The 26,473-nt window shown below is 44.4% G+C and overlaps 1 protein-coding gene across 1 annotated transcript in view; it reads right to left on the reverse strand.

Moving 5' to 3' along the window:
* LOC115124556 (zinc finger protein 638-like) overlaps positions 1-24,274 on the reverse strand; it is a 64,204-nt gene extending 39,930 nt beyond the window's left edge. Inside the window, exons 1-8 of the mRNA XM_065021159.1 lie at positions 19,774-24,274; positions 17,522-17,583; positions 17,224-17,256; positions 16,754-17,053; positions 16,415-16,545; positions 14,371-14,648; positions 9,586-9,729; positions 7,940-8,097 (exon numbers count right to left, since the gene is read on the reverse strand). Of these exons, the coding sequence (XP_064877231.1) occupies positions 7,940-8,097; positions 9,586-9,729; positions 14,371-14,648; positions 16,415-16,545; positions 16,754-17,053; positions 17,224-17,256; positions 17,522-17,583; positions 19,774-21,525 (2,858 nt within the window). The 5' untranslated portion in view covers positions 21,526-24,274. The remainder of the gene's footprint in view (positions 1-7,939; positions 8,098-9,585; positions 9,730-14,370; positions 14,649-16,414; positions 16,546-16,753; positions 17,054-17,223; positions 17,257-17,521; positions 17,584-19,773) is intronic.
* Between the last annotated feature and the right edge of the window lie 2,199 nt (positions 24,275-26,473).

The raw sequence follows: 26,473 nt of genomic DNA on the forward strand, positions 1-26,473 counted from the left end.
CCCCCCCCCCAAATTGAGATCCCAGTCTTCACAATACTTCTCTCTGAAGTCCTGGGATGTTGGTATAGTCCTTTGACGTTTTCAAATGCGCAGACACTTCCACCTTCGAGACTTGGTTAGTGTGGAGTCTCCTTTAGCTGAAAGAAAAATCATTTGGTGAGTATAAAATTAACTAAAATCACACCTGATTAAAATCAATTCAATTCTAAACATAAGACCATAATTATTGGCGTCATGACAGCTGGGGCAAGTGTCCCCAAAGAAACTCCCGATGACGAGTTGACCATCTCTGACCTAGATCAGAGATAATTCTAAACTAGCTATAGAATGTGTTGTACAAAGATGAGGCATTCAGATCAAAAACACAAGATGTGCAGTTGAGATCGTTTCCACAGTGCCGCTTTACAATTACGAGATTAAAATTTTTAAAACAAAAAAAAAGTTGCGACTTATAGGAAAACGTGTGTCATGAAATACCAGAAACAGAGTACAGTTTTTTTTGACTTGTCAGAAATGTCAGCACGCCAGGCTAGCTATGTACAGCAAATATATAGCTAGCTAGCTGATTAGCTGAACACAATGTTAGCCCAATGTTCTTTGAATGGCTAAAACTGGACCAGTCTCATCGCCAGACTTGACATGTTGAATCTGTAATACTCCTGCCAACAACAAACGTTATAAAACTGTTCAGATCAAACAAATGGTCACCTCACGTCACGTCATAATGTCTCTGAACTGTGATTTTTGTGGCTATTCTGTGCCGGTACACTTGTGTGAAATGAAGCTGCTAGCTAGTTAACCAATATCAGCTTTGGTTTCAGACCACAGACACAAAGTTAGTTAAGCAACGTTATACTCTTAAATTACGACTAAACTTAATGAAGCCACATTTTACACTTTTTATTACAAAATTAAACAAACCAATGCTGCAGTCAACTAACAAGCTACTAGCTAAAGTCAGCTAGCTAATATAGACTATTGGACAGCTGGCTCGAAAGAATTCGAAACAAGAAATCCAAAACATTTTTTACAACTAAAAAAAGCAACATTTCACTTATTATCTAGCTAACTAGTCTTACCTTTTCAGTCGAAAAAAATCAAATTCTGGGTCGGTTTTGAATCCCTTCAACTCCCTTAGATCTCTCCACTGTGTGAAACGCAAATCCGAGGTTCTCTCATCTTCCCTTTTTCCCTTTTTGTCTACTCTCCAAATGTATCCGATTCTTTGGATCACGTGTCAAACTCACGGAGGGCCGAGTGTCAGCGGGTTTTCGCTCCATCCTCAGAGGGCCTGTTGTCCGGGACCTCTGGCAGACTCAATGGGGGTGCAACAGGGTTCAATTCTCGGGCCGACTCGCTTCTCTGATAGAGTTCAGTGTGTCAAATCGGAGGGCCTGTTGTCCGGACCTCTGGCAGACTCTATGAGGGTGCCACAGGGTTCAATTCTTGGACCGACTCTCTTCTCTATATATATATATATCAATGAGGTCGCTCTTGCTGCTGGTGAGTCTCTGATCCACCTCTACGCAGACGACACCATTCTGTATACTTCTGGCCATTTGGATACTAACCTCCAGATGAGCTTCAACGCCATACAACTCTCCTTCTGTGGCCTCCAACTGCTTTTAAATGCTAGTAAAACTAAATGCATGCTCTTCAACCGATTGCTGCCCGCACCCCCGACTAACATCACTACTCTGTAATATGTGGACAACTACAAATACCTAGGTGTCTGGGTAGACTGTAAACTCTCCTTACAGACCCACATCAAACATCTCCAATCCAAAGATAAATCTAGAATTGGCTTCAAATTTCGCAACAAAGCCTCCTTCACTCATGCGGCCAAACATACCCTCGTAAAACATCTTACCGATCCTCGACTTCGACGATCTCATTTACAAAATAGCCTCCAACACTCTACTCAGCAAATTAGATGCAGTCTATCACAGCGCCATCCGTTTTGTCACCAAAGCCCATATACTACCGACCACTGCAACCTGTATGCTCTGGTTGGCTGGCCCTAGCTTCATATTCGTCGCCAAACCCACTGGCTTCAGGTCATCTACAAGTCTCTGCTAGGTAAAGCCCCGCCTTATCTCAGCTCACTGGTCACGAAAACAACACCCACCTGTAGCACACGCTCCAGCAGGTATATCTCACTGGTCATCCCCAAAGACAATTCTTCTTTTGGCCACCTCTCCTTCCAGTTCTCTGCTGCCAATGACTGGAACGAACTGCAGAAATCTCTGAAGATGGAGACTCTTACCCGCCTCACTAGCTTTAAGAACCAGCTGTCAGAGCAGCTCACAGATCACTGCACATAGCTCACCTGTAAACAGCCCATCTACCTCATCCCCATACTGCATTTATTTATCTTGTACCTTTGCACCCCAGTATCTCTACTTGCACATTCATCTTCTGCACATCTACCATTCCAGTGTTTAATTGCTATTTTGTAATTATTTTGCCACCATGGCCGATGTATTGCCTTACCTCCCTTCTCACCTCATTTGCTCAATTGTATATAGACTTTTTCTACTGTATTATTGACTGTATGTTTGTTTTATTCCATGTGTAACTCTGTGTTGTTGTATATGTTGAACTGCTTTGCTTTATCTTGGCCAGGTCGCAGGTGTAAATGAGAACTTGTTCTCAACTTGCCTACCTGGTTAAATAAAGGTGAAATAAAATGTAAAAAAATCCTAGTACCTGATTGCTTAATTAATTAGTGAGGACCACCCTCAACTGGTTGTCTAGGTCTTAATTGGAAGGAAAAATTGGAAGGAAAAACCCAAAACCTGCAGACACCCAGCCCTCCGCGGAATAAGTCCGACACCCCTTAGATGGAGTAGTTGCTGCTGGGTTGTTTGTCTTTTTGCAGCTGCAAGCTAGCTATTTCCGCTAGCCATTGGTCACGTTTCGCCATGGGCTCAGCTAGCTAGCTATTTCCGCTAGCCATTGGTCACGTTTCGCCATGGGCTCAGCTAGCTAGCTATCACACCGCCTCCTCAGTGATGGAAAACAAGTCACATGTTGCGCAACACAAAATCTGGCGGGAAAATCCAACCTGAAAATGAATATGGCAGCTCACTGTTGTTACTGTCACATTCCATTGGATGACCACTAGCAACTTATTGGAGATATACATTTATAAAAAATGTGTACTATATATATATATATACATACCATACACACACAGTGGGGCAAAAAAGTACTTAGTCAGCCACCAATTGTGCAAGTTCTCCCACTTAAAAAGATGAGGCCTGTAATTGTCATCATAGGTACACTTCAAATATGACAGATAAAATGAGGAAAAAAGATCCAGAAAATCTCATAGACTAGGGCTCTCCAACCCTGTTCTCCATGTAGACTAGGGCTCTCCAACCCTGTTCTCCATGTAGACTAGGGCTCTCCAACCCTGTTCTCCATGTAGACTAGGGCTCTCCAACCCTGTTCTCCATGTAGACTAGGGCTCTCCAACCCTGTTCTCCATGTAGACTAGGGCTCTCCAACCCTGTTCTCCAGGTAGACTAGGGCTCTCCAACCCTGTTCTCCATGTAGACTAGGGCTCTCCAACCCTGTTCTCCATGTAGACTAGGGCTCTCCAACCCTGTTCTCCATGTAGACTAGGGCTCTCCAACCCTGTTCTCCATGTAGACTAGGGCTCTCCAACCCTGTTCTCCATGTAGACTAGGGCTCTCCAACCCTGTTCTCCATGTAGACTAGGGCTCTCCAACCCTGTTCTCCATGTAGACTAGGGCTCTCCAACCCTGTTCTCCATGTAGACTAGGGCTATCCAACCCTGTTCTCCATGTAGACTAGGGCTCTCCAACCCTGTTCTTAGTATTAGAATCAGGTGCGCTAGATTAAGGTTGTAGTGAAATCCTGACAGTAGCTCTTCAGGAACAGGGTTGGAGAGCCCTAGTCTACATGGAGAACAGGGTTGGAGAGCCCCGATGTAGAACCACCATAAAATAAATACATGCAGACGCCTTGGATTCACAGAATATATTTACATAAACTAAATAGGGCTCTATAGCATCAAAACAGATGCTAGACATTCACATATTCCAAGGTTTATTTGTCCCAATCTAAAATACACAGGATTGTACCCTATTTAATGCTGTTAAACTATTAAACTCAAAGAGAACTGGGAAATTCAACAAGAATGTTCTATGGTAAAACAACAACAAAAAAACATTTATGACCGGTCTAGTACAGTTCAGTGTGTGTCAGAGGGCGTCTCAGGTGTAGAGAGACAAGTGCAGAAAACTACAGCTACAGATTTCTCTGGTGCAACAATGTGATTTAACCCAAAGATATTTCACACACATCTCGTCTATTTCAAGTCTTATATCTCCATTGAGGGAAGACCTGCACATTAATCACTCCAGTGTAAATTTACTAAATTGTAATTACTTCTCTGCCTATTTATTGCCTTACCTCCCCGTGCTATTTGCACAAACTGTATATAGACTTTTTTTTTTACTGTATTATTGACTGTATGTTTGTTTTACTCCATGTGTAACTCTGAGTTGTTGTTTGTGTCACACTGCTTTGCTTTATCTTGGCCAGGTCGCAGTTGTAAATGAGAACTTGTTCTCAACTAGCCTACCTGGTTAAATAAAGGTGAAAAAAATAGAAATTGTGGCCTTTGCGGTTAGCCTTCAAAATAAAAGTAGGGCATAATTCTACTATATGTAATAATTTAACATACTTTTATTTTGAAAGCAAACCGCAAATTCCACTTGTCACACACACACACACACACACACACACATTTTAATAAATGGAGGAGAATTTTCTAAATTAAAAACTGACCACCTTGCAACTGAACATGGGACACTTGAGACTCCTGTTTCCTTGAGTCGAGGACGGCGTCACCGAGGCTGGTGAAGAATTCTCTGTGCTACAACGATCTTTGGTTAAAATCACATGATCTGCTGTAACAATCTGTAATTAAGAAAACCGGTGGTCGTGGTGAAAAATGTCCTTTCCCAAAGAAACACACACACACACAGGAAGACAACACAGTAGGATCAGTGTAGTAAAAGGTCAGGGGATACATTGTCAAGCTCTAAGGGGAAGTGATGTCATGATCAAACTGCCATTCAGCTCCTCAAGAGTCATCGGCTTGAAAATCCAGCATCATGTTTAATCCCACTAGGAGGGTTTACAGTTCACGGAATACAACGACTCGCAGGAATTCTGGTTCTAGAATCCACTTCAGGAGGAAGCCCCAGCATCACGATATTGTCTGAAAGACAAAAAAAATAAAATATATATATATATATACACACACTATTGTAGTTTGAACGACATGCATAACATCAATATTAGGGTTGACTACTTTGAACATGCTTGCGCAGGCACAGATTACATGTACAATATCTAGCCTAATACAAAAAAAATGCACAACCCTCATCTTTTGCATAGTGACCAGACTATGTCAAATGTACCTAGGTAGGTAAGTAGATACTAACAGGAATAGTTAGACAACAACAACAACAAATATATAGTAAAAAAACAGCTTTAGTTTAAGATATTTACAACAATAAATAGTATTATTGTTTCTCCTCACTGTTTGCTAGTAAACTTAGCTAGCTAGCTAGCTTGCTATACAATACTGTTATTTACTTCGGTTTTGAATCCTATCATTTTGTGCCATTGAAATGCATCCCCAGTCATAATCATAAACAATTATGTTACATAGCTAGCTAGTAAAATTAAGTTGCCGATGTTACACATTTGCTAACAAAGTTACAAAACGCGAGGTTAAGCGCATAACATGTTAGCAGGCGCCAGGCTAACTAGCTACCCAACTCCAGTCATGTGCTTATATCACTTTAGTTGGCTGGTTGTAATGTTGTAGCTTTATCTACGACTAAAAAGAGAAGAGGTTTTACAATTCGAGATACAAAATAGCTCTGATTGTAAAACATTTTCTCTTTTTAGTCATAGTTATCGCTACCGGTAGTTGTTTAGCTAACTTTGCTACCTAGCCAGCTAGCTAAGCTACCTGTTGGCAAACAGAAACATAACCCCCCCCCATATGTTAGTAAGCAATACACAATATGGATTTCAGTAGATAAACTAAACATAGCTAGCTAGCTAGGTGGCACGCAGGAAAAATAACTTACTTATCTAGGCACCGTATTTGTCCTCTGCCTTCTTGGTGCCATCGGCTGCAGCTGAGCTTTTAACGTTAGCTAAATCCAACTCTTTGTCTCGAATCCTCTTCGCTATATTCCAGTCGAAAGGCACCATGTAGCTTATAGACCGTAATAAAATGCTCCAATGGTCGAATTTGTGTTGTTGAGCGAATCGTTTGAAGACATGACTGGTCAGTTCTTTCAGTTTTGCCCAAAAGGATGATATTGTTGGTGTCCACTTCCTTTTTTTTTTTATTTTAAAGCCACCCTTGGGGGAGGGATGGGAGTTTTTTTTAAAGCCACCCGTGGGGGAGGGATGGGAGTTTTTTTAAGCCCTCCTTGGGGGAGGGACGGGAGCCAGAGCACAAAGATGTAGTCTTTCAGAGACTGGAAAATGTTTTGTATGCTTGTATATTTAGTAATGAATCCGCTGATAGAGCCTTTGGACGTCTTTCAGCGATGTTCCTATCGAACAAGGACAACCACAAAAAAACTTACGATCCGTATCACATAAACCCTTCACGAAATGCCACAAAAGAAGGACTACATTTATGTTTAGTCTCACACACCCCCATCAATACACCGGAAGCAGTCATTGGGTGTATCATTCAGCGTCCGAAGCCCCGCCTTTCTCCAATTATGTATGTATTCTTTAACTTATATCATACTGATAGATATTAATATATATATATATATATACACACACACTGAGTAAACCAAACATTAGGAACACCTTCCTAATTAAGTTCGCCTTTCTCCTGGGCAATTATATATGAAACACACCTCACTGTCCTAGAAATGCCTCGGGACACGATGAAAAACAAGCCCAGATTCCCCCAGGTTGAAATTCCCCTTTAACTAAGTATATCATACTGTATGTATATATATATATATATATATATATATATATATATATATATATATATATATACACACACACACACACGGAGTATACCAAACATTAGGAACACCTTCCTAAATAAGTTGCAACCCCCCCCCCCTCCCAAAAGCGTTCCACAGGGATGCCGGCACGTCAAGTTGGTTGAATGTTCCTTGGATGGTGAACCATTCTTGGATACACACGTGAAAAACCCAGCATCGTTGCCGTTCTTTGACACATAAAGTATACTAGTGAACTAATTATATCACTGTGTATTCTACAGCTAACTATATCCTACTGTATATACTAGAGTTAACTAATTATAGCAAACTGTATATATAGTTAAAGTGGCAATGTGTCATTTCAAAGTCTAAGAAAAGGTAGATCTGTTCTATGTGATCTATTTCTATGCGTCCCGTTCCTAAATGTTGTTTTTGAGACTTTTACTTTTGTACACCAGCTTCAAAAACAGGTGAAAAGACAATATTTCTGTTTATGGAAAATATACTTCACAGAAATGTACATGTTACAATGACTCTCTACTCTATACTAGATTAATGTAGATGTTACAATGACTCTCTACTCTATACTAGATTAATGTAGATGTTACAATGACTCTCTACACTATACTAGATTAATGTAGATGTTACAATGACTCTCTACTCTATACTAGATTAATGTAGATGTTACAATGACTCTCTACACTACACTAGATTATTTTAGATGGTACAATGACTCTCTACACTATACTAGACTATTTTGTCACAAACTGAAATTAGACAAACTATTTCGAGTTTTAGCAACCAGGAAACGGTGGATGGATTTCTACATTGTGTAACTAACGAATATCATAATGTATATAGAGTTAACTAATGAAATAAAGAAACGAGTTGCTGATTTCTCTTACTTTTCATCGGTAGACTTGTTGGTTTGGCTCAGTTCCTTGGAGTCGTCCAGCAGAGCATCTTTCTCCGTTAGTACGGTGACGGTCTGGCCTTTGATGGTCAGGTTCTTACAGCTAGCCAGCTTCTTAGCATCCTCCTCCCTCTCAAACAACACGGATGCCTAGAGAGAGGGATGGAGGGAGGGGGGGGATGGAGGGAGGAGAGAGGGAGAAGAAAGAGAGAGGGGAGGGAGGGGGGAGAAGAAAGAGAGGGGATGGAGGGAGGGAGAGAGGGAGAAGAAAGAGAGAGGGGGATGGAGGGAGGGGGAGAAGAAAGAGAGAGGGGGATGGAGGGAGGGAGGGAGGGAGGGAGAAGAAAGAGAGAGGGGGAGGGAGAAGAAAGAGAGAGGGGGAGGGAGAAGAAAGAGAGAGGGGGAGGGAGAAGAAAGAGAGAGGGGGAGGGAGGGAGGGAGAAGAAAGAGAGAGGGGGAGGGAGGGAGGGAGAAGAAAGAGAGAGGGGGAGGGAGGGAGGAGAAGAAAGAGAGAGGGGGATGGAGGGAGGGAGAAGAAAGAGAGAGGGGATGGAGGGAGGGAGGGAGAGAGGGAGAAGAAAGAGAGAGGGGGATGGAGGGAAGGGGGAGAAGAAAGAGAGGGGGGATGGAGGGAGGGGGAGAAGAAAGAGAGAGGGGATGGAGGGAGGGGGAGAAGAAAGAGAGAGGGGGATGGAGGGAGGGAGGAGAAGAAAGAGAGGGGGAGGGAGAAGAAAGAGAGAGGGGAGGGAGAAGAAAGAGAGAGGGGGAGGGAGAAGAAAGAGAGAGGGGGATGGAGGGAGGGAGAAGAAAGAGAGAGGGGGATGGAGGGAGGAGAAAGAGAGAGGGGGATGGAGAAGAAAGAGAGAGGGGGATGGAGGGAGGGAGAAGAAAGAGAGAGGGGGATGGAGGGAGGGAGGAGAAAGAGAGAGGGGGATGGAGGGAGGAGAAGAAAGAGAGCGTTTAGTTTATTAGACCACTCGTTTTTTTTTCTTCTTTTCAATACACCAAAACCAATATGAAGAGGAGCGGAGGAGGACGGAAGAGAGATGTTTGTGGTTGATTAGTTGTGTCTTTGGACGGGGAACATCAACGAAGGGAAAGACCTGTGTTTGTAAATACCTGAGATACAGTACCTGGTTTATGGCCTTGAACTATAGGAACGATTGGGGTTCGGGGAACTCCAGACATCTGGGAAGATACAGTACCTGCTGTATGGGCTTGAACTATAGGAACGGTTGGGGTTCGGGGAACATCTGGGAAGATACAGTACCTGCTGTATGGGCTTGAACTATAGGAACGGTTGGGGTTCGATACAGTACCTTGTGTATGGGCTTGAACTATAGGAACGGTTGGGGATCGGGGAACATCTGGGAAGATACAGCACCTGCTGTATGGGCTTGAACTATAGGAACGGTTGGGGTTCGGGGAACATCTGGGAAGATACAGTACCTGGTTTATGGGCTTGAACTATAGGAACGGTTGGGGTTCAGGGGAACATCTGGTAAGATACAGTACCTGCTGTATGGGCTTGAACTATAGGAACTATAGGAACGGTTGGGGTTCGATACAGTACCTGGTGTATGGGCTTGAACTATAGGAATGGTTGGGGTTCAGGGAACATCTGGTAAGATACAGTACCTGCTGTATGGGCTTGAGCTGGATGACGGTGTTGATCTTTCCGAAGGGTTCCACGGCCTTCACCACCTCATCATGAGCTGTGTGTTGGGGGATATTCTTCAGTCTTAACAGAGCGGAGGTCCCTGGTGCTCCCTTCTTCTTAGTCTAGAGAGAGAAAGAGAGCGAGACCAGACTGCTATTGGTAGTGAGCTGTGTGTTAGAGGGGAGATTCTTTAGTGTTGGTAGTGGGGATATTCTTTAGTGTTGGTAGTGGGGATATTCTTTAGTGTTGGTAGTGGGGATATTCTTTAGTGTTGGTAGTGGGGATATTCTTTAGTGTTGGTAGTGGGGATATTCTTTAGTGTTGGTAGTGGGGATATCCTTTAGTGTTGGTAGTGTTGGTAGTGGGGATATTCTTTAGTGTTGGTAGTGGGGATATTCTTTAGTGTTGGTAGTGGGGATATCCTTTAGTGTTGGTAGTGGGGGATATTCTTTAGTGTTTTTAGTGTTGGTAGTGGGGGATATTCTTTAGTGTTGGTAGTGTTGGTAGTGGGGATATTCTTTAGTGTTTTTAGTGTTGGTAGTGGGGGATATTCTTTAGTGTTGGTAGTGTTGGTAGTGGGGATATTCTTTAGTGTTTTTAGTGTTGGTAGTGGGGATATTCTTTAGTGTTTTTAGTGTTGGTAGTGGGGGATATTCTTTAGTGTTGGTAGTGGGGATATTCTTTAGTGTTTTTAGTGTTGGTAGTGGGGGATATTCTTTAGTGTTGGTAGTGGGGATATTCTTTAGTGTTTTTAGTGTTGGTAGTGGGGGATATTCTTTAGTGTTGGTAGTGGGGGATATTCTTTAGTGTTGGTAGTGTTGGTAGTGTTGGTAGTGGGGGATATTCTTTAGTGTTTTTAGTGTTGGTAGTGGGGGATATTCTTTAGTGTTGGTAGTGTTGGTAGTGGGGATATTCTTTAGTGTTGGTAGTGGGGATATTCTTTAGTGTTGGTAGTGGGGATATCCTTTAGTGTTGGTAGTGGGGATATTCTTTAGTGTTGGTAGTGGGGATATTCTTTAGTGTTGGTAGTGGGGATATTCTTTAGTGTTGGTAGTGTTGGTAGTGGGGATATCCTTTAGTGTTGGTAGTGGGGATATTCTTTAGTGTTGGTAGTGGGGATATTCTTTAGTGTTGGTAGTGGGGATATTCTTTAGTGTTGGTAGTGTTGGTAGTGGGGATATCCTTTAGTGTTGGTAGTGGGGATATTCTTTAGTGTTGGTAGTGGGGATATTCTTTAGTGTTGGTAGTGTTGGTAGTGGGGATATTCTTTAGTGTTGGTAGTGGGGATATTCTTTAGTGTTGGTAGTGGGGATATTCTTTAGTGTTGGTAGTGGGGATATTCTTTAGTGTTGGTAGTGTTGGTAGTGGGGATATTCTTTAGTGTTGGTAGTGGGGATATTCTTTAGTGTTGGTAGTGTTGGTAGTGGGGATATCCTTTAGTGTTGGTAGTGGGGATATTCTTTAGTGTTGGTAGTGGGGATATTCTTTAGTGTTGGTAGTGGGGGATATTCTTTAGTGTTGGTAGTGGGGATATTCTTTAGTGTTGGTAGTGGGGATATTCTTTAGTGTTGGTAGTGGGGATATTCTTTAGTGTTGGTAGTGGGGATATTCTTTAGTGTTGGTAGTGGGGATATTCTTTAGTGTTGGTAGTGGGGATATTCTTTAGTGTTGGTAGTGGGGATATTCTTTAGTGTTGGTAGTGGGGATATTCTTTAGTGTTGGTAGTGGGGATATTCTTTAGTGTTGGTAGTGGGGATATTCTTTAGTGTTGGTAGTGGGGATATTCTTTAGTGTTGGTAGTGGGGATATTCTTTAGTGTTGGTAGTGGGGATATTCTTTAGTGTTGGTAGTGGGGATATTCTTTAGTGTTGGTAGTGGGGATATCCTTTAGTGTTGGTAGTGTTGGTAGGGGGGATATTCTTTAGTGTTGGTAGTGGGGATATCCTTTAGTGTTGGTAGTGTATTCTTTAGTGTTGGTAGGGGGATATTCTTTAGTGTTGGTAGTGGGGATATCCTTTAGTGTTGGTAGTGTTGGTAGGGGGGATATTCTTTAGTGTTGGTAGTGGGGATATTCTTTAGTGTTGGTAGTGGGGATATCCTTTAGTGTTGGTAGTGTTGGTAGGGGGGATATTCTTTAGTGTTGGTAGTGGGGATATTCTTTAGTGTTGGTAGTGGGGATATTCTTTAGTGTTGGTAGTGGGGATATCCTTTAGTGTTGGTAGTGTTGGTAGGGGGGATATTCTTTAGTGTTGGTAGTGGGGATATCCTTTAGTGTTGGTAGTGGGGGATATTCTTTAGTGTTGGTAGTGGGGATATTCTTTAGTGTTGGTAGTGGGGATATCCTTTAGTGTTGGTAGTGTTGGTAGGGGGGATATTCTTTAGTGTTGGTAGTGGGGATATTCTTTAGTGTTGGTAGTGGGGATATTCTTTAGTGTTGGTAGTGTTGGTAGTGGGGGATATTCTTTAGTGTTGGTAGTGGGGATATTCTTTAGTGTTGGTAGTGGGGATATCCTTTAGTGTTGGTAGTGTTGGTAGGGGGGATATTCTTTAGTGTTGGTAGTGGGGATATTCTTTAGTGTTGGTAGTGGGGATATTCTTTAGTGTTGGTAGTGGGGATATTCTTTAGTGTTGGTAGTGGGGATATTCTTTAGTGTTGGTAGTGGGGATATTCTTTAGTGTTGGTAGTGGGGATATTCTTTAGTGTTGGTAGTGGGGATATTCTTTAGTGTTGGTAGTGGGGATATTCTTTAGTGTTGGTAGTGGGGATATTCTTTAGTGTTGGTAGTGGGGATATTCTTTAGTGTTGGTAGTGGGGATATCCTTTAGTGTTGGTAGTGGGGATATTCTTTAGTGTCAAATGTCTGAAGAGTCACAATGACAGCTCAAAGAGACACATGTTCTTGGTTACTCCATGATTCCATATGTGTTATTTCATAGTTCTGATGTCTTCACTATTATTCCACAATGTAGAAAATAGTAAAAAAATAAAGAAAAACCCTGGAATGAGTCGGTGTGTCCAAACTTTAGACTGGTACTGTTTTTTATACAATTTGCAAAACAAAGACATTTATTTTTACATAAGTATTCAGACCTTTTGCTATGAGAGCTCAGATGAAACTGAGATTAAATTGATCTCAGGTGCATCCTGTTTCCATTGATCATCCTTGAGATGTTTCTACAACCTGATTGGAGTCCACCTGTGGTAAATTCAATTGATTGGACATGATTTTGGAAAGGCACACACCCTGTCTATACAAGGTCCCACAGTTGACAGTGCATGTCAGAGCAGAAACCAGCCTTGTGGTTGAAGGAATTGTCTGTAGAGCTCCGAGACAGGATTGTGTTGAGACACAGAGATCTGGGGGAGGGTACCAAAAATGTCTGTCCATCATTCTTAAATAGAAGAAGTTTGGAACCATCAAGACTCTTCCTAGAGCTGGCCGAACAGCCAAACTGAGCAATCGGGAGAGAAGGGCCTTGGTCAGGGAGGTGAGCAAGCACCCGATGGTCCCTCTGACAGAGCTCCAGAGTTCCTCTGTGGAGATGGGTGAACCTTCCAGAAGGACAACCATCCCTGTAGCACTCCACCAATCAGGCCTTTATGGTAGAGTGCCCAGACGGAAGCCACTCCTCAGTAAAAGGCACATGACAGCCCACATGGAGTTTGCCAAAAGGCACCTAAAGGACTCTGACCATCAGAAACAAGATTCTCTGGTCTGATGAAACCAAGATTGAACTCTATGGCCTGAATGCCAAGCATCACGTCTGGAGGAAACCTGGCACCATCCCTACAGTGAAGCATGGTGGTGGCAGCATCATGATGTGGGGATGTTTTTCAGCGGCAGGGACTGGGAGACTAGTCGGCATCGAGGGAAAGATGAACAGAGCAAAGTACAGAGAGATCCTTGATGAAAACCTGCTCCAGAGCGCTCAGGACCTCAGACTGGGATGAAGGTTCACCTTCCAACAGGACAACAACCCTAAGCACACAGCCAAGACAATACAGGAGTGGCTTCGGGACAACTCTGAATGTCCTTGAGTGGCCCAGCCAGAGCCTGGACTTGAACTCTTGAACTCTATCGAACATCTCTTCAGAGACCTGAAAATAGCTGTGCAGCGACGCTCCCCATTCAACCTGACAGAGCTTGAGAGGATCTGCAGAGAAGAATGGGAGAAACTCCCCAAATACAGGTGTGCCAAGCTTGTAGCGTCATACCCAAGATGACTGGAGGCTGTAATCATATACAAATTATAATATTTTTTTTTTAACAGACAGACACTGCCAGTGACTTCCACTATTTGTCGGTTGTCATAATCATCTATATGAGCATTTGGCTGACCCAGTGGGCCACAGACGCCACCCCCCCTACCAAGATGGTCCCGGTTCTGATGTCAAACACCATCCAGCTATTTGTCGTCTGGAGTAGTCAGACCTCTCCAGTGACTTTTAAAAATGGGAAAAACTAGCGCCAGCTGTGCCCGCAAAGCATCAGCTGTGCTAAAACGACTCCGTACCCTAGTCAGGCCTAGTCGTACCCTATGGCGGCAGTTCAAATGGGGGTTAAAGTTGTTCGGAGATTCGCCATTTTTAGGCACGGAGCCGCCGCCGCGATGCCAACGTTGACCGCTCAGTACTATGGGAGTGGCAATGACATCATCACGATGACATCATCACGATCGGTTGTCTGAAGGTGGAAGATCCCCATCTTATCAGTCTTATTAAAAAAAATTAATAATAATTAACACACACACAAAAGGCATACCTTGGAAGGAGCTGAGCTGGACGATTTGAAGGATGATTTGAAGGATGATTTGGAGGGCGAGGAGGATTTCTTGTTTGATGTCCTCCCAGATCCGGTGCCTCCCTTGCCACCCTTGGACGTTCCCGTTTCAGTCTTCCGGGAGGAGGAGCGGCCTCCCTTGCCGGCACCTCCCTTGGCAGAAGTGGCTCCTTTCTTTTTGGCGAGCTCGGCCAGGAGAGCAGGGGCCAGGGACTGCATCAGAACTTCTAGACTGGTGTTCTTAGTCAGGGAGAGGCCGGCTGGAATACAAAGGCATGGATCAAAGAGAGTCCGGCTGGAAGGAGAGGGGGAGAGAGAGAGAGAGACAGAGAGAGAGAGGGGGAGACAGGCCCAGCTGGAAGGAGAGGGGGAGACAGGCCCGGCTGGAAGGAGAGGGGGAGACAGAGAGAGAGAGAGAGAGAGAGAGAGAGGGGGAGACAGGCCCGGCTGGAATGAGAGGGGGAGACAGGCCCGACTGGAATGAGAGGGGAGACAGGCCCGGCTGGAATGAGAGGGGGAGACAGGCCCGGCTGGAATGAGAGGGGAGACAGGCCCGGCTGGAAGGAGAGGGGGGAGACAGGCCCGGCTGGAAGGAGAGGGGGAGACAGGCCCGGCTGGAATGAGAGGGGGAGACAGGCCCGGCTGGAATGAGAGGGGGAGACAGGCCCGGCTGGAATGAGAGGGGGAGACCGGCCCGGCTGGAAGGAGAGGGGGAGACAGGCCCGGCTGGAAGGAGAGGGGGAGACAGGCCCGGCTGGAAGGAGAGGGGGAGACAGGCCCGGCTGGAATGAGAGGAGGAGACAGGCCCGGCTGGAAGGAGAGGGGGTGACATTGGGTCAGGGTGTCACTGAGGAAGTACAGTTCCCGCGCAGCCCAGTCAAAACTGTTCGCTGCTCTGGCCCCCCAATGGTGGAACAAACTCCCTCACGACGCCAGGACAGCGGAGTCAATCACCACCTTCCGGAGACACCTGAAACCCCACCTCTTTCAGGAATACCTAGGATAGGATAAAGTAATCCTTCTCACCCCCCCTTAAAAGATTTAGATGCACTATTGTAAAGTGGCTGTTCCACTGGATGTCTTAAGGTGAACGCACCAATTTGTAAGTCGCTCTGGATAAGAGCGTCTGCTAAATGACTTAAATGTAATGTAAATGTAAATGGTGTGAGAGATAAGTAATGTACGTACTGGTTCTCTTGACCAGAGTGTAGAAGAATGAATCAATGTGATTTCCTTGATTCTCCACATCCTCTCGACTTACCTTCCATCTCAAAACTAATTGGAGGAGAAAAGCTGAAGTTCCTCCCCCCACTTTTGAAGGCAAGAGGAATCAAGGAAAGACCATTGAGATTCAACTGCACCTCTTCACACTGCATCATTAACCCTGGGCTAACCTTCCGGCTAAGACTGTCCCTGGGCTATCCTTCAGGCTAAGACTGTCCCTGGGCTATCCTTCAGGCTAAGACTGTCCCTGGGCTAACCTTCAGGCTAAGACTGTCCCTGGGCTAACCTTCAGGCTAAGACTGTCCCTGGGCTATCCTTCAGGCTAAGACTGTCCCTGGGCTAACCTTCCGGCTAAGACTGTCCCTGGGCTAACCTTCAGGCTAAGACTGTCCCTGGGCTAACCTTCAGGCTAAGACTGTCCCTGGGCTAACCTTCAGGCTAAGACTGTCCCTAGGCTATCCTTCAGGCTAAGACTGTCCCTGGGCTATCCTTCACGCTAAGACTGTCCCTGGGCTAACCTTCAGGCTAAGACTGGCCCTGGGTTAAGGTCAGTGTTAACCCTTGGCTAAGGTCAGTGTTAACCCTGGGCTAAGGTCAGTGTTAACCCTGGGCTAAGGTCAGTGTTAACCCTGGGCTAAGGTCAGTGTTAACCCTGGGCTAAGGTCAGTGTTAACCCTGGGCTAAGGTCAGTGTTAACCCTGGGCTAAGGTCAGTGCTAGGCCACTTTCATTATCCCCGGGCTAAAAGCGGTCTCCTCACCGGGCTGTAAACAGGATAATTGTTCCCTCTCTCTCTCTCTTACCAGATGACTCCAGTAGTTTCTTGGCCAGTATCTCAGCACTGCTAGACTTCTGCTGTCTGCTCTTCCCTCCTCCTGGAGGGCTGCTCTTCCTCGCCTCCCGACGCTCCCGTTCATAGCTCCTAGAACGCGACCTGGATGAATTAATTAACTTAAATTATTTGAATTCATTTTATTAGACGTAAAAAAATATATATATTCAGATATAAAATGACATTTTAAAATCATAGAGTAGCTTTCATTCATCTGAAGAAAATAAAAAAAAAAAAAAATGTTTTATCAACTATAAATACATTTTAAAAAGCACTACAATACAGGCTATTGACTTTTCTGTCATCTTACCTCCTCCGGGATGAAGAAGCTGTCTGGGGGGAACGCCGACGTTCCTGGTCCCGGTGCGAAGACGACGACGCCGGAGGGTCACGCTCCCGACGCAAACCAGGAGACCGGGAACGCCGTCTGCCGGCGCTGGGTCTACGGTCCCGGGATCGTTCCCTGGATCGAGGTCGGCGAGCAGAGGAGGTGGAGGAAGTGGTGCGGTAGGAGGAGAGGCGAGGAGAAGGAGAACGGGACGGAGAACGGGAGATGGTCTGGCGACGTTTGGAGGAACTCTGGTTGTTGTCATTTCTACTGGCAGCAGGGCTGGAGAGAGAGGAGAGGATGGAGAAAGAGAGGGAAGGAGAGAAGGGAACTAGGCCAGTAAGCACAGCCTGAAGAAGTTATTCTGGTTTAAAATGCTAATAACTGAGTCAGCGATGACATTCAGAGGGATCCCTTCTACTTTAGAACCCAGTACAGGGGAACTTCCTCACCTTGATACAGTTTCCCCATTCCAGTCAGGATACCTGGAAGAAGGAAAAAGGGGATTGATCGTTGGGATCATAGATATCAATTCGCCTTTCTGCGATTCCCTCGCATCCTATTTCCCTCGACCTCCTTTCTCAGCTGTATTGGAGGAGAAGCTATCGAGTCCACTAGGACTTTCTCCTCCAATGGACTTAGAGGAGGAGATGAGGGGAGAGGACACGAGGAATTGAGGAAAATACTAAATTTAGAAAGAGCCAGGCAGACATTATATTTTAAAAAACAAAGACAGGAGACATAACCCACAATTTCCTGAGCAGCCGGCAGTTGTCGATGTGGAGGCTGGTGTTTTGATGAGCAATCCAGTTCTGTTGGTCAAAACAGAGACGACAGTCAGTCTGCCCTCAAACATAGTTCAATATCAGTTTGGTTTCCCACCTTGCAGCTAGTGCAAAAAGTCACATTCCTCTGCTTTTACATAGCAGGAGGTAGATAAACATGCTATACTACACACAAATAGCCTAGTTACACAGCCTAGTTACGCAGCCTAGTTACACACGCTGCCTGTTCTACCAAGAACAACACTAGGTAGGTACGGCAAGAGTCTGTTGGGGGGGGGGGGGGGGGGGTTCTGACGGGGAAAGCAGCATCTGGAATCTTCTCTGTAGATTCTCTGGAACGGATTCTCTCGGCAGCCATCTTCTCCCCCCCCCCAAAAAAAACTATTAACAAAGTAACTAAATAAATTGTATGAAAAGTTAGTAGAGGAGTATGTGGTGAGAGTTACTGTCATTGGTTTACACCGTATCCAGGGGTTCGAGTGAGAGAGATAGATAGATATAGAGATATATATAGATAGATATATAGAGAGATAGATAGATATAGAGATATAGATATAGATTGATATATAGAGAGATAGATAGATAGATATAGATTGATATATAGAGAGATAGATAGATATAGAGATATAGATAGATAGATATAGATTGATATATAGAGAGATAGATAGATATAGAGATATATATAGAGAGATATATATAGATAGATATAGATTGATATATAGAGAGATAGATATATATAGATATAGAGATATAGATAGATAGAGATAGATATAGAGATATATATAGAGAAATATAGATAGATATAGATATATATCTATATAGATATATATATATATATAGAGAGAGAGATAGAGATATATATATAGAGAGATATAGATATATATATAGAGATAGATAGATATAGATTGATATATAGAGATAGATAGATATAGATTGATATATAGAGAGATATAGATATATATATAGATAGATATATATATCGATAGATATAGAGATATAGATAGATCTAGATAGGTAGAGATAGATATAGATATATATCTATATAGATATATATATATATATAGAGAGAGAGATAGATATATATATATAGAGAGATAGATATCGATAGATATAGATAGAGATAGATATATATATCGATAGATAGAGATAGATATATATATCGATAGATAGAGATAGAGAGATATAGATAGGTAGAGATAGAGAGATATAGATAGGTAGAGATAGAGATAGGTATCGATAGATAGATAGATATATATATATATATTATATATATATATATATAGAGAGAGATATATATAGAGAGATAGATATATAGATAGGTAGAGATAGAGATCGATAGATAGAGATATAGATACATGTGGCATAGTTAGCTAAACCATTCATTAATTGACCACGGTAAAGGCCTATTGATAGAACAAGGGTAGCTGTTTACACAGAGTCAAAACATCTTCAAAACACCGTCTGCCTCAGGCAAATCATGGTCACACATTAAACTCAATGTCTTATAAAGTCAACAAGGCCTTTATATACAAATACAAATACAATATTTCAAGAGGTTTGGAAAAAAAAAAAGAACTATAAAAAAACAGTATTCAATAATTACAATATAATGTTGAATAATGTCCAGGATTTAATGTCTACATATTCCTCGAGTCAACTCAAGCAATTTGCTAATATTTTACTCAAAAAAAGCATTTTCACATTATTTCCATCTGTTTTAGTACATCTCAACTCACCGTGCATTGTGGGGGGAGGTCAACGAGTGGTAATCGCTTCATAGCTAGACTTACATTTTTTTTTAATTAACAAAATGGAAACACATTCAACGAGAGAAGTCTTGTAATACAACATGAGGTTCAAAGATTCACAAAACCAAAAAGTACGAAGGGGTTCAAGACCTGGGTTCACATACTATTATTCCAAATCATTTAAATTTGCTTGATTAAACTCCTGAAACTGCAATCAAGGCAGGCTGGAGCAGGGCTGTCATTGGAGGGCCAAAACACCCGTTTAATTATCTGGGAATGATTCAGACCCGGGATACCAGGTAGAAGCAAAAACAAATGTCGTGTTTCGGGCCTTCGAGGACCAGAATTGAACAGCTCCTTGGGCTAGAGAAAAAAACTCAACGTATTTGAAATGGTATCTCAACCCAGGTCTGGTCAAGACAGGTTATAGTATGACGAAAACTCAGGTTATAGTATGACGAAAACTCACCTTTAGCTGGGCACATTCTACGTTACAGAGAGAACAGGTATGAGGAAAGATTCTGGGAGAAGCTGCGGAGTAATCGCTCATCGTGGTCGGGGCCGGCAACCTCGTCGGCACCATCAACGTTGGGGGTGGGATGTTGATCTGCTGGAACATCGATGGAGGTGGACCCATCCGGGGAGGCGGACCCATCGGGGGAGGCAGACCCACCGGGGGAGGCGGACCCACCGGGGGAGGCGGACCCACCGGGGGAGGCGGACCCATCCGGGGAGGCGGACCAATCTGGGGAGGCGGACCAATCTGAGGAGGCGGACCCATCTGAGGAGGCGGACAAGTCACCGGAACGTGACCGGGAGGGGGAACCGACGGATTCATGACGGGGAATAAGGGAGGCCACATGAGGGGTGGCGTGGGAGGAGGAATCCCCACTGGGATACCTCCGATCTTGAGTCTTGCATCTCCTCCAACTCCACCACTAAGAACCACCAGGTCGGACCGAGGCTGAACCTGGCCTCGAGCAGTGCCTCGATTCTGAGATGAGAGGAGTCGGTCGAGTCCTTGGTCTCCGCCGTGGACAGGGATGTTCATAGGTTTGGGTGCCGCTTTAGATAAGTCGTGGGTTTTGAGGGTCTTTTGGGTTAGGCTGGAAGGCGGAGGAAGACTGATACGAGTGTCGTTGTCATTCTTGGGGAGAGAGATAGAACTCTGGACTGCAGCGCTGCAAATCTGCTGTTGCTCGGAAAGGACTGAGGTCATGGATCTTCCAAAACTGCCGTATGGTGTCCCGGTTGGAGAGTCTCTGACAGAGTATTTCATCGACTCTTGTCCGCCGTAACTATTGGATCGAACATTGTCATAACTGTCGTATTTAGAAGCATCAATATTTCCATAATCGATAACTTTGCTCTGTCCTCCACCTAAGTGGTCCGACCCCGGGCTGGGTCTGTTGTCATGCCGATGGTCCACATCCATGTTTCTATTGGCCTTACGGATGCAGATGTCTCTGAGGATGAAGGGCAGGTTGTCTGGGGTCAGCTGATCGTCTGGATAGTGGCTCAGGAGCTCCAAGTCCTCGTTGGACAAGCCAAAACTCGCCAGGATGTTGCTGGCGGACTCTGGTGTGTACCGGGCTGGAGGATCGGAGACAGACGAGGCGGAGACACTCAGGGGCGCCTCACAACCCATTGAGGTGGGTCCCGGCTCTCCCGCACCACCAAACCCAGAGGTTTGGCTTTGGTACATCTGGGAGGTGGAAGGGGACGACTGAGGGAGGGGGGAGGAGAAGAGCTTAGAGGAAGCAGACTGGGTCACGTGGCCAGACCAGGAGGCCATGGAGCTCTGCTGGTCGCTGCAGGACCGGCCAGAGGTGTAGCTACCCATCCCTACCCTAGACGAAAGCTCATCCCCGGGGTTGCGATTCAGGCGAAGATTCATTTGGGTCTGCTGGTTCTGTTTCTGCTGCACCATCTGGCTGAGCAGCCTCACGTCCTCTCTGGCCCAGCGGATGTGGTGGTCTATCTCCAACTCCGGGGTTGATCTCTGCCCCAGGTTGTACCCCATCGAGGACATCATGCCCCCCTGGCTGGAAAACCCAGAGGAACCACCAGCAGAGATAGGGCCCAGACCCAGGCGTGAGGCCAACAGAGGGTCCATCCCGGACTGGGCTTGTGTGAGTCCATACCGCCCCATCTGAGCTGGTGTTCTCTGGGCTTGTGAAGAGTACTGACCCCCTAACGGATTATATAGGGGATGGTACATGTTATTGGTGGTGGATGCCGCTTTCAAGAGGTTGAGGAAGAGGGCAAGAGGAGGATGGGGGTGAGGGGAGGGTAGTGGATGGTTGGCGCAGGTAACGGCGTTGGCGATGTTTCCCACGGCAACGAGCTGATTGATGGCGAGCTGTGCTTTGAGCTGGGCCAGAAGCAGGGAGGCGTGGCATAAGAGGCGCTGCGGGGGCGGGATTCCAACTCCCAGCCCTCCAATCAGACTCAGCGGGCTCGAAAGGGGAGCAGCACAATGCTCCAATAGCAACGCAAAGCTGAAAGAGTTGGAGAGGAGAAAGACACAGAGAGGAGGATTATTGGTTGGTCTTCTCTCTGACTCGTCCTGTGACAGGGCTATAGACAGTAGTAATCAAACTGGAAAACAAGACTGGCTTTTTGGGATTGATCAGTTTGGTCAGTTTCCATTTTGTTTCACACAAGCACTTTCAAAATCAGTTCCGATCCAGGTCAACTGTTCTAGCACAACTTCTAGAACATCGGGCTTCTGTTGGTTAGGTCTAGACAGAGGATTGTTCACGTGTGTTCTCACTGGAGAAAACTAAAAACTGCAAGCAAACAGGGAACAGACAGGAAGGGGGGGGGGGGAATAGGTGGTCATTGTAAAAACGTACAAACTTAACACACAGTTTCAGTGAAATTTGAAAGAAAGGTGAACAGCTTTCTAACAAAGATTAGACATTAACAACAACTGATATTGATACTTCATATCATGTACAAACAAAATATAATATACTATAATAGCGACATTGACCAAAAAGGATAAACAAAGAGAAACAGTCGATTCAGAAATTCAAAACAGGGCTGGTATCAAATACTACTGTAGCTAAAGTAACAGTTGTGGATCAGATTCAGCTAAAGTATATATAAAGTATATATAAATACAATATATAAATACATTTTACTATGTTATGCTAAAGTATATATAAAGTATATATAAATACATTTTACTATGTTAATACATGATTCTACAATGTTGCAGCGGAACGGAGCCTATAATCTTGATAAAAAAGCAACATCTATTAGCGAGAAACATTGTATTTATTATTATTAAGCCCTATGCTGGACGAACGGGGCCTAACTTTACTCCTTAATAGATCTTACATGTTCTGTTTAAAGGTTAACTGGCTCTAGAAGCCAAATGAGACAAATAATCCATCTAAACAATAAATAGAATTATCAAAATTGCCGGTACGATTCTAGAAACATAAATCTAGAAACATAAATCTAGAAACATAAATCTAGAAACATAAATCTCACATCAAAATAATTGAACAAATACAATAATATCACAGTTGTAGACAGCAACAGCACATTTACACACGCGTTTTCAGACGGCCTTCGGTCCGTTTTCCGTAAACATGGCCGTGTGGGTTACCCTGAATCTAAATAAAAAAAAGGTTAATTTATTCATTTAACCTTTAGGTTTTTAGAAGAACACAAGTTACTACAGAACACCGAATTTGACGCACGCTGGCGAACACACCGACAGCGACATCGCCTTTTTGGTATCACCAGAATTACATTTGTTTCCAACGTAACGTCGAAGTTCGCCTTGTAGCGTTGCAGAGGCAGTTGCGTTTCTGTGTGGTACCCTACGTTGGAAATATCGAACGCGGCCGACCGTATGCTGTAAAACGGAAATAGTAGCAGAAGGCGACTTACATCACAACCAGATGATGGCGCGCAAGCAGTGTGAGTGCAATAATTGAATAATATAGATTTCTACATTTACTTTGCAACGCTTGCACACACAAAGCTAGCGATGTAGTCAGTCCATTAGGTATGTCATTTCAGCTATAAAAAAAATAAAAAATAAGGGGCGGATCCTTAAGAGGTTTTAAAGCAACCGGTTGCCATGGTACACCAGAGGTACATTCACTTCCAATGGAACTCAGCAGCATTGCATTGCAGAGGCAGTTGCGGTGCGTTCGTTGTGATGCATACGTTGGATTTATCCATAGCGTAGACTTAAAGAAACAGTAGAAAAAGGTGAATATTGAATTTCTGCTGTACACATATCCACAAAACATTTTGGATTGTATAATGAAAAAAGTTTGACTGCAGAATGTATTACGCAGCATTGATGTCGGTCAGATCAAGGCGTAACGTTCAGACGTAAGTGTTGTGGCTCTTAATAAAACTTCCCCTTACAGAACAGTCGTTTGTTAAAAAATAAGTAGACTACAGCTACAATGTAAATGTTCACCTGCAAGCAAAAACGTTGGTTGGAGATGTTATCTAAAACAACAAATCGAATCAAATTCAAAAGAAATATTTTTATATTTAAAAAACTGGACCTAAAAGTCGTGTATCTTTTAAAAACGCCATATGCTTCTTGGGGGAAAAAAAGAGCGGATGGCCGTGTCCTCAACTGGCTGAAAATCATTAGTCATCAGCTGGCGGCGAGACAACCAGCTAACCAACTAGCTAGTGGTACAACTTGCAAAATGCCTTTCACAACACAAATTCAGAATCGATAGCCATGCAAATTCACAAATAAGAAAAACTCTGCCAATGTGTAAAACTTCACTAACATCACGTTAGTAGTGTTAAGTGTTTCACATGCTAACAAACAGTTAGCCGATTAGCATTGCTAGCCAAACAATCATGTGCACGTGCTACATCCAAAGATATTGGGCCCTTCACCAAATATGTAATGTATTATACAGATTTTCACAGGAAAAACCACAACATTGGTTGTTGACTAGGTTTAAGGTTTAACTAGTTACTTGGCTTTGCTGCTTCAACTTTCCGCAAACAATCAGCCCGCCATGTTGGATTTCCTGTTTCGCAGAGGCCAAACCGACAGTTTCTACTTCCATACGGGCGGTGTTGTCCGTTTTAAAATCAAAGATATGAACAACAAAATCTCCTCTGTCATCTAAAATATGTTTGTGACATACCTTTCCTTATTTATTTTTTCGGTTGTTTTCTATGTAGATATCTCGTAGTTTACTGAATTTTTCTCTCTTTTCCGGCGGCTCCGGACGCTTGACCAAAGATATATATTTTTTATAACATATACCAAGATAGACCACAGCCTGTCGTTTCCAAACGAGTTATAGTGGGCGGAGCCAAGCATAAACTAGCGAGATCCTATTGGCGTGTTCTAAGCAGAAGTTGGCATATTTCCGTTAGGGAACGCTTACTATGAACTGCGCATGTGCAACAACTCGATTCCCATTTTCACTCCTAAACAACGCACTTCTTTTTTTTTTTACACCTTTGGCAAAAGGCAGTGTCTACAAATCTTAGTCCACTCTGTTCGTAACATATTCTAGTTTTGGTTGACAGAAAACTGTATTGAGATTAAATGTTTAATCGATTAGAAAATTAGCCAAATGTCAGCCAAAATCCATCACGTTCCACCTCCCACTCCCGGCCACTTGGCTTCCTCTCAATACCATATGTTATCTCTGTGGTAAAACTAAGTAAAACCGATGTGCTCTTTCGTTTATTTCACTCCTCCCACAACACACAGACCCGACCAAATGAAAACAGAGCTGTAGATAGAAATACATTGTATGAAAAACATTTCACCAGATGGGGGAACTCTAGCCCTACAGCATAACATTCACAGTTAAGCAACTGACAAAAGTTATAAATTATGTGTTAGCTCCTCAAGCTAATGTTATAGGCTTGAGCTCATAGGGCTGACACTGTTTTAATGCATGCAGGAGGGGCCCAGGTTCAAATAAGCACCACGGTTGAGTATTCCACCAGACATGGAGATGTGAATAGAGATGTGGTAGGAGGAGAGGGATGGAGAGATGTGGCAGGAGGAGAGGGATGGAGAGATGAGAGGCAGGAGGAGAAGGATGGAGAGATGTGATAGGAAGAGAGGGATGGAGAGATGTGGTAGGAAGAGAGGGATGGAGAGATGTGGCAGGAGGAGAATGATGGAGAGATGTGGCAGGAGGAGAGGGATGGAGAGATGTGGCAGGAGGAGAAGGATGGAGAGATGAGAGGCAGGAGGAGAATGATGGAGAGATGAGGCAGGAGGAGAGGGATGGAGAGATGAGGCAGGAGGAGAAGGATGGCGAGATGAGGCAGGAGGAGAAGGATGGAGAGATGAGGCACTACTCCATCACAGGGAAACGACAGGCACACAGTCCCACTACTCCATCACAGGGAAACGACAGGCACACAGTCCCACTACCCCTCCATCACAGGGAAACGACAGGGACACAGTCCCACTACTCCATCACAGAGAAACGACAGGGACACAGTCCCACTACTCTATCACAGGGAAACGACAGGGACACAGTCCCACTACTCCATCACAGAGAAACGACAGGGACACAGTCCCACTACTCCATCACAGGGAAACGACAGGGACACAGTCCCACTACTCTATCACAGGGAAACGACAGGGACACAGTCCCACTACTCCATCACAGGGAAACGACAGGGACACAGTCCCACTACCCCTCCATCACAGAGAAACGACAGGGACACAGTCCCACTACTCCATCACAGAGAAACGACAGGGACACAATCCCACTACCCCTCCATCACAGGGAAACGACAGGCACACAGTCCCACTACCCCTCCATCACAGAGAAACGACAGGCACACAGTCCCACTCCTCCATCACAGGGAAACAACAGGCACACAGTCCCACTCCTCCATCACAGGGAAACAACAGGCACACAGTCCCACTACTCCATCACAGGGAAACGACAGGCACACAGTCCCACTACTCCATCACAGGGAAACAGGCACACAGTCCCACTACCCCTCCATCACAGGGAAACAACAGGGACACAGTCCCACTACCCCTCCATCACAGGGAAACAACAGGGACACAGTCCCACTACTCCATCACAGTAAAACGACAGGGACACAGTCCCACTACCCCATCACAGGGAAACGACAGGGACACAGTCCCACTACCCCATCACAGGGAAACGACAGGGACA

Source organism: Oncorhynchus nerka, linkage group LG8, assembly GCF_034236695.1.
Source record: "Oncorhynchus nerka isolate Pitt River linkage group LG8, Oner_Uvic_2.0, whole genome shotgun sequence".
Lineage (NCBI taxonomy): Eukaryota > Metazoa > Chordata > Actinopteri > Salmoniformes > Salmonidae > Oncorhynchus > Oncorhynchus nerka.